The sequence below is a fragment of the Cynocephalus volans genome, chromosome 8 (assembly GCF_027409185.1).
Source record: "Cynocephalus volans isolate mCynVol1 chromosome 8, mCynVol1.pri, whole genome shotgun sequence".
Classification (NCBI taxonomy): domain Eukaryota; kingdom Metazoa; phylum Chordata; class Mammalia; order Dermoptera; family Cynocephalidae; genus Cynocephalus; species Cynocephalus volans.
Genome location: NC_084467.1, coordinates 97,316,030 through 97,324,545, shown reverse-complemented (window position 1 = coordinate 97,324,545; position 8,516 = coordinate 97,316,030). Strand labels below are relative to the sequence as shown.

The window sequence follows — 8,516 nt, the reverse complement described above, 5'->3', positions numbered from 1 at the left end:
AACATTTAAAAAGCAAACGGAGCATTTCTCCTTCTTTTGGCAATTTGGTGCAAATGTTAAGTGCAAGATAAAGCAATTTCAAACTTTTCTTCAAATTAAAAATGAAACTAAGGCCAAACGTGATGGGTGAACAAAATAAATCAAAACTTAAATTTCAGCAACTCCGGCTCTTCAAACCAGCAAAGCCCCCGACTCGTGCACTGTGGTGAGGCTTAGGGTGCTTGCCCCGGCTTCTTGTGTGCCAGCCAACAGCACCATTTCCTCATCACGTTGAGGACCGAGAAGCAAATGATCCCCTTCACTGCAAACAAAGGGGGTCACAGTAACACTAGTGATCCTTCAGAATTGACACACCGTGATAGTCAACATGAAATTGATGGTCTCCCTGCTTCTTGCTCAAGACATACAAGATCTGAGCAGCAGCAAGTACCCCCTTGGCTGCAAACAAAGGGGTCAAAGGTTTGCCGTCAATTCACTTCCAGGCAGAAAAACACTTTCCTCAAAAGAAACAATTTATTTAGAATAAAACAAAAGCAGCTCAACTGTGAGCGCACGTTTGAGTGACAGCTACTTTTAAGCTGTGTGAGCCATAAAAAGGGTTTTTCTTTACTTTTCCAGAAATCTTGTGTACACAGCACAAAGCAAAGAGGTCATTTTTTTTCCACTTAAAACACCGGCATTGGCATCACAATAGCAGATACACAACTTTAAGCTGCCATTTTAGTAAAATGCACAAATACTAAACAGATTAGATTTCTTCCATCAGAGGCCCATGTAAACTCCACATAAGCCACAACTTCTCTTCAAAAAGGTCCATTAGAGCTTTGAATTCCGTATCTTCATCCACTGTTCACCAGTTTTGCTTGCAGGGGGGGAAAGAAAGGTTATTCAGTACAAATGTTTACAATATTAAAAATATATATATTTCCCCTATGCCATTATAGATGAACATAACATTAACGAGACCTTCCTGGATAGTCCACCTTGACTTCAAAAAGCACCAATAATACCCACTGGCACAAACCTTGAAATGAATTTACTATATGAATAGACAAATAACAAGTAGAACAATAGGGTGGGTTTTTTTAAAAGACTGCAATTGAGGATTATAGGACTGAAAAATATCCTTTATACTCATGTAACTGAGTAAAACATGTCAAAAAAATTCGGAAAAAAGCAAGTTTACAATCAATTTATAATCACTATATTCTAAATATAACTTAAAAAGTGAAATTACAAAAAGGTGGAGTTTAGTCAAATTTTTACCCCCTTTCTTTTCATCCTGTAACTTACATGGAGTGACACAGACTACTCCATTATTGGAGCAACACAGATTACTCCATTATTGCAGAAAGGGGTCAAGATAAAAAGCCATTTAAAAATCCACCTTCATCTGTGTTACCAAAGACAGCAGCTATTATTTTAAGAAAACACTCATACAATTGCTACATAGCCAAAGAACGCTTACGGATTCTCACTTTTCAACTCTGTTTAAATCATACATATAAAACTCTAATCATTAGCTTAACATTCACTGTGGTTACCTGAAATCATTTTCTCCCTTTAGAGACATTGCTATAACCAGAATGTTAACAGGTTCAGCTCCACTTCTCTTCTTGTTCTCATACCTAACTCCTATTTCAAAACCAAACACTGTGGCAGAGACAAAAAAAAAAAAAAAAAAAAAAAAAAGTCTAGAAAATCTCTCCAAAAAATTTTTTTTCACATAAGAGGTCATTAAGGCCCTCTTCTCAAGAGGATTTCCTAATTCTGTTACCACAGAGTTTTCAGGGCACAGTTCCCATATGGACCCAAACTGCAGTTCAAGCTGTGCCTGCATAATGAGCAATTTTACTCCTTTAAAAAAGTGGATTTAAGTTTTTGTTAAAGTATTCTCAGTGAAAACCTGCTCATAAAATAGTTTTTAAATAAAACTGAATAATGTCTGACTCTGAAAACAACCAAACACCTGACTTTTACTACTGTACCTCAAATGATCTCAGCGAGTCAAAGGCCAGAGTATATCACCTTCGAAATGTGACAAAAGCCGGTACTAGCCAGAGAATGGACATTTTAAGATGTAATCCTTAAAGGAAAACTCTATCTATGCCTAGTTGAGAGTCAAAGTACACATTTTAAACCAGAAATTTAAATTTTCATGTGGAAAATTCTTTACAGGAATCCCAGTTACAGTTAACAAAATAATACCAAAAAAATAAGTACTGGCTAAGAGCTGAGTGACTGCTTAATTTTCCATAAACTTTGAAGTTGTTTATCTAAAAGTCTTAATTCTCTTGATGTTTTTACCAGTAATACTTAATAAGTCATTAAATGACATACTTAAATTTTCTTTCCGTTCACTTTAACTGAGTTCCAGAAAAATCAACTACGCTAAAGTAATTACAGAAAAAACAGAAAAAAATTGGTTGTAACAAAGAACACCCAATGTTGGAATTATGAAATTCTGGCTAATGAGAATTAGAATCAGTTTTAGACTGCTTTCATTCAAATTCTGAAGAGTTAAGTAGATCGTTTATGGATATCATGAACCTGAACAATGGAATGGGCAACATAAATAAGAGATTGCTCTGGACGATGGCACCTTGCAGGTAAGCACCAAACTAAACATAATTAGTTTTTTTTTTTCAATACATACATTTAGAAATGGTATCAAGCCATTGCTTCAAAAACAGTGAAGCACAAATTGCCCAGATCTAACATAAGCAGCAATGTCAGAAAAAGATTCAAACATGGAGCAAAAACCACAGTACTCTCTGATAAACTTTCACACCGACCTTTAAAAAAAAGAGAAAAAACCACACAAATTTTGGATTATAGAAAAATTAGTTGTCATGGACTTCTCTCTCCAAAAGAGTAAAATCATTTGTCCAACTACCTTATCAAAAGATAATCAAAAGTTAATGGTTAGTGAGATTATTTAAACTGGAAAAATGTATCTAGCCACAAATTGTACTTTGACCCCATGTATACACAGACTTCACACTTACATTAGTTTCTGAAAAGGTGTCTACTCCATGCCAAGAACTGCTTTTCAAAAGCAAAAAGCACCCAAAAGTCTTGTTTGTAGGATTTCAGATATTTTCCCTACAGGCACACCAAGGACCTTTGTGCTCAAAGCCTAGTTCCTTCCTTCTCTCAAAATGGCTCGTTTTTCCAGTTTAAAAACAAAAACACAAAAATCTCCAAATAAAAAAAAAAAATTTATAAATGCACAATGAAAATCAAAAAGGATAACACAGTAGTGATGAGGCTTTGGTGCTGACATGCATTAGACACCTGTAGTAACGAAAAATAAAAGTTACATGACATTTCCCTGGGTTATTATTGGTGCTATTTCAAAACTACCAGCTTTGATAACAGAAAGAAAACAGTTGGGTTCTGCCAGGCTTTGAATAAGTCACTTTCACAGAATAGAAACATGACTATGAACCAGAAAGTCCTAAAGTTTCTAATCATAATTAAATATCGAGGGCCTTAGATGAAGTCCTCAGCATTTAAATCAAGGGAGAAAAATATACTTACTCATGACCTGAGAAACTAGGGGTAGGGGCAAAGGGATAGGTGAAAAAACAAAATAAAAAAAATCATCCTTTACTGTTAGGCAGCAAAAGCCTCTGTTCAGAACCAGAAGTCAATATCATCCCCAGCATGTGGAAAAAAAACAAAACCATGAGGGTGGGTTAAATTATTTTGTATTAATTCCAGGGATCTGGGAAAATAAAACAAAAAAGGGTTTTCTGACACTGACATTTCAATTCTCTGTGGCTGGACAGCAGTGAAAATATTAAACATGAAATTTCAAAGATATTCAAAACATTTTCAGTAATATAATGTCAGCACTACTATTTAAATATAAAAATAAAAAATACAAGCAAAATTTTAAAAGCGCATGTCAAAGGCATTTTATGATTACTTTTTTTTTTAATTCTGCAATCCAGATATGGCTGATTGATGCCCAGTGAAACAAAAGATGACTTATGAGCCCGCAGACAACTCTTCTTTCTATTATTGAAACCAGAAATTTGAATGGATACAAAAACAAAAACTCATCTTTGATGAAGAACACTTAGTTCTGAAATACGCACAATTAGAACTGTACCTGCTATACCTCTCTGAAAAAATCAGTAAAATCACCACCACACACCAATAACTGACCAAAGAATCCTGATTTTAAAAGCACCCACTCACTTCTTGCATACTAGTGTAAGCATAAGACACATATGGTTTGTAACATAGTCCTCAATTTTTACCAAATTTACAGCTACAAACCAAAAGTGCATATGCGGGATACAAAATTCAAAAACTAATGGTAAAAATGCGTGTTAAAGCAAACTATCTGAGAATAAACTGTATTTTAAGAGAAATATTCAAATACCTGATTAAAAGAAGTACATTGCTATACAATTTACCAGCATACACTTTTGAAATCCCTTATCAAATTTTAACCAAATAGCATTTCTGGTACAAGAATTATTTACCTACATAGCAATCAAGCCATTTTTTAGGTGTGTATTACCATGTTTATAGTCAGTGGGCTCTTTTCTCCAAATTCTGATTTTTCTGAATTTTGGTTTGAGGATTTTTTTAAGCTCAAGGTTAAAAAAGAAAAACAAAACAGAGAAAAAAGTTATTCATAAGGATGGGCTCTCCTAATTAGAGCAAATCTATCTGTCTGCTACCTTCAGGGCATCCCTTTCACTTAAAATAAAAGCTAAACAGTCCTGACTTCTATTTTAAAGAGGTTTATAAAAATATAAAAAAGAAAAAACTACAATTAAACTAATTAAAAAGAAAATTTCATCTGATACTATATCCTATTACACATCACAAAACAGGAACCATGTCAAAGCAGTAAATACAAGTTACACATGGACTTTAGGACGCACCACGGACAATGATCATGACCAGGTAATCTTCTTCAGATTTGGCCAGTGCCTTGGCAGGGGAATCCAGGAACTGCTGGGAGAACTCACAAGGTGGGAAGGCATGAAGGACCCCGGTGTTTTCCTTGTCTTTGTTGCCCCCCACAGGGAGGCTGATCACTCCAGCTGCTTGCTTTTGCTTTAAATAGGACACAAGGTTCCTAAGTGGCCTCTGAGTAGATGTGGCAGTGTCTGATGTGGCTGAAGAAGAGGAGGACCGGCTGTCAGAACTTCCAGGCACTGCCAGAAGAATGGCATAACCATTGGGCCCTGCCACTTTGATGCGTCGAGTTACTTCATCCAACTTGGGTTGGTCCAAACGGAGGCGCTGAGTGATCTTGAGCTGGGCCACTTTGCCTCCCGTTGAGCCCTCCACAAGAAGACTACTAGCCACTTGGAGGTCACCCTGCAACAGATGCATGTTGGAAGGAAAGTTGCTGTTCTTCAGTAGAAGCATACCCTGCCAGGCCAAACAGAGTTTGGGAGAGGCTGCTGTTGCAGGGGCTGTCCCCCCATCCTGTTTCTGGGCAGGGGACTTCAGCTTTGAGGAAGCAGTGCTGCTGCTGGGTGCAGTCCCATCAGATCGGTCTTCTTTTTTCAAAGGGCTTTTTCCCTCAGTGGAAGCAGTTGTCCGGTGCTTTCTATCCCGTTCAGCTGATGCAGAGTTTTTACGATCTCGCTTGTCACCTTGGCTCTTCTCCAAACTACCTCGTCTGTCTCTGATAGGAGAGGGCCTTTCCAAGAGAAGAAGACGAGAAGATCGGTCATTGTCACTGTTGTAGCGATCCCGGCTACTGCTCAATTCTGGACTGCGGTCAGGAGAAGGAGCACAATGACGTTTTCGTGGACGGTCGCTCTCAGGGGACCTATCCAGATGCCGTCCTCCACTCTCCTCAGGCAGCCTTCGCTTCCTAGGCTGGTCTCTGCTGCTGGGCAGATCTCGATCACCTCTGTCCCGGTCCAAGGACCAGCCATCCCGCCTGCGATCCAGGCTATCCAGTGGTTCATAAGCAGGCACAGCAGTAGCTGCAGTCCGAGTGCTGCGTTCTCGAACTGGGGGTGGGGGTGGTACCCAATCAGAGTCAGGGTAAAGGTCCCTATCACGATCTCTGTACAGTAAGGGTGGTGTCCTATCCCTAGCACCCCTCAAAGGATCAGGTGCCCGATGTCCAAAAGTATCTGTCACCAATTCATAATGAGTCAAGGGCAGAGGCTGCAGATATTGCTGCTGGTAACGATGTTCTGTGTCTGCAAAGTCTACTCTAAGGCGACGATCTGGGCCACCAAGTGGGAAGCCCCGCATATGGGTCCAGGCAGCATGAGCTGCATCCAAGCTTTCATACTGTATATACGCCCAACTATCACCTTTTCGGTAGTCTATGGTACGTATGGTGCCAAATCGGTCAAACTCTCGTGCCAGGGCAGCCAGAGGCACCCAAGGTCCCAGGCCACCTACCCAGAGGCGGGTGGTGGGTGTAGCTTTACCATAACCAATCTTGATAGGATTCCGAATTATAATTTTTCCAGACATTGCTAGTTTGGCCCGGTGAGACATGTCTAGGTTCTCAAATTTGAGAAAGCCATAGGTACTGGTCTGGCCGCGAGAAGGCCTTTTGATATCTACTTCTGTGATGACTCCGAATCGATCAAAAGCCCTTCTTAGATCACTCTCTGTCACAGTGATGTCCAGGTTGCCCAAGAAAAGCGTCCGGTTAGCTCGCTGATCATCCTCGGGTGAAATCTCATCCACTTCTCTGAAAGGAGCAGCACCTGCTCCAGCTCCCACTCTTGGCTCAAGGCTGTATGCTGGGCGCACTCTCTCATAGAACGGGTAGTCTCGCTCTCTCTCCAGCTCTCGGGGCAATGGTGGCGGAGGTGGAGGGGGAAGGCGGCCAAGAGCCAACTGCTGCAACCGGTAGTCTCTGTATCCCAAGGCAGCGCCACCAGGGGAAAGTGATCTCTGGCCTCCACCACCGCCTCCAGGGGGGTGCCGGTGACCACCTACAGAGGCCCCGACCACGCTGGCTGACGGAGGATAAGTATCTTTGTCTAAAGGGGAGCGGCTGCGGCGCCGGCTCACATACACAGCTTCTATCTTCAGAGGCCGGTCATAGAGCACCAGGCGGCCTCTGGCATGCTTGGCCGCCCGCGCGTCCTCTGGCCGCCGGAAGTTCACAAAGGCTACCCGCTCATCCCCGCTGCCAGAACCCGAGAGATGGCTGATTTTGACACTTACATCACCGAAGCGTTTGAACTCGTGAAACAGTCCGTCCTCCACTGCTTCGTCACTCAGCTGAGACCCCAACTCGCTTATCTTTAGGGTCTTGTATTCCCCGCCATCTCCGCCGCCAGGAGCTGAGGCGGCCCCAGAGGAACGTGACTCCCCGCCTCCACCCCGGGAGCTGCTGCGCGACTCGCCCCCGCCCGAGGAATTTTTGGTGCTTGGGGAGCTGTAACCATGCAAGCGGCTACTGGAGCTACCCCCACCAGTGTCATACTCGCGGCTACCACCTCGGCTGCTCGACTTGTCCAGATGAAGACTCCGCCGCGACCCGCCGCCGCTGTCGGTCTTTCCGCTGCTGCTCCCATTGCTGCCACCAGAGCCCCCTAACTTCTTGCTCCGCTCCCCGCGGGAAGTCGTGTCCTCACCACCACGGGAGCGTTTAGCCTTGACTGGAGAGCGCTCTTTCCCCTTCATTGTTACGGGTCGTCGGAGGTCGTCTGCGCGGAGCTGATTAACCCGCCGCCCCGCACTCGTTTCACACAGGGGAACCGCACGCCGCCATCTTGGACTCCGCCGCGGCAAAGGATCCCGCCCTGCAGCCTTCATTGGTCAATCAGCTCTCTCTTCTACAGTATCATTGGAAAAACTATTTGTCTGTCTTAACATCTCCCCGCGCTCCGGGAAGGCGCCCGCCCGACCACTGTTATTGGGTTCCCAACGCCTTAGTTAGAGTACCTCATTGGTTACATTCGTTGTCTATCTTAACGGTTCCTCGCGCCAGGCTGTAGCTCTGCCCCTCGCACTGTAGTCACCTGACCCAAAGATTGGAGGCGCTGATTGGACAAAAAGTCTACCCTGTAACGGTACTTCGTGCGCGGTGAAGGCAGCGAGCACACCTCCTCATCCCTTTCATTGGCTTGTGATCCCGTCCGTTAACACACTATTTGGGAAGTCAGGCCATCCATTCTGGCGTTTTTTTTTTTTCTGAGAGGCCGGCTCACATCGATCTCGCAAGAAACAGAAAGCGCCCTCTTTCGACCCCTTTCTTCCAACACCTCCGGCGGCTGAAAGAAGTTTAAATCTGATTGGATGTTGACGACGAAGTTGATAGGCTGAAATAACTGTCCATCACTTGCTTAAAGGGCTAGGCCCGTATACAGAGGAGGCTGACTGAAGGTGAAAGAAGGCGCGTTTGCTGTGCGCCGTCTCTTAAATGTCGCGAGATGGTGACTGCGAGCCAGCCCCGCCTCCCCGCGCTTTCGGCGTTCTCCCCTCAAACATTTGTTTGGTCCTATGGTTTAGTTGTCTGTGCTTCAGCCCTTGCGGCTCGAAACTTCTGGGCTCCCCAC

The 8,516-nt window shown here is 43.3% G+C and overlaps 1 protein-coding gene across 2 annotated transcripts; it reads right to left on the bottom strand.

Annotated features, from left to right (window-relative positions):
- On the bottom strand, positions 1-7,773 carry RBM15 (RNA binding motif protein 15). Of its 2 annotated transcripts, none has more exons than XR_010024209.1 (3): positions 4,908-7,773; positions 3,009-3,297; positions 1-862 (listed from the first exon to the last, which is right to left on the bottom strand). XR_010024209.1 is itself a non-coding variant. In XM_063105310.1 (3 exons), the coding sequence occupies exons 1-3, from the start codon at positions 7,771-7,773 to the stop codon at positions 817-819; spliced, it is 3,021 nt and encodes a 1,006-aa protein (XP_062961380.1). In that variant the 3' UTR covers positions 1-816. The 2 variants fall into 2 exon arrangements, 1 of the variants encoding a protein (XP_062961380.1); XM_063105310.1 differs by lacking the exon at positions 3,009-3,297 and adding an exon at positions 1,545-1,653.
- Between the last annotated feature and the right edge of the window lie 743 nt (positions 7,774-8,516).

What these genes read in the sequence shown, in the direction of transcription:
- RBM15 (XM_063105310.1), bottom strand. Translation starts at nt 7,773, where the DNA reads ATGAAGGCTGCAGGGCGGGATCCTTTGCCGCGGCGGAGTCCAAGATGG. An exon ending in GGTCATGATCATTGTCCGTG is followed by an intron (nt 1,654 to 4,907) that starts GTGCGTCCTAAA and finishes TCTCTGCCACAG; the next exon opens with TGTTTGGTTTTGAAATAGGA. An exon ending in AAGGGAGAAAATGATTTCAG is followed by an intron (nt 863 to 1,544) that starts GTAACCACAGTG and finishes CCCCCCTGCAAG; the next exon opens with CAAAACTGGTGAACAGTGGA.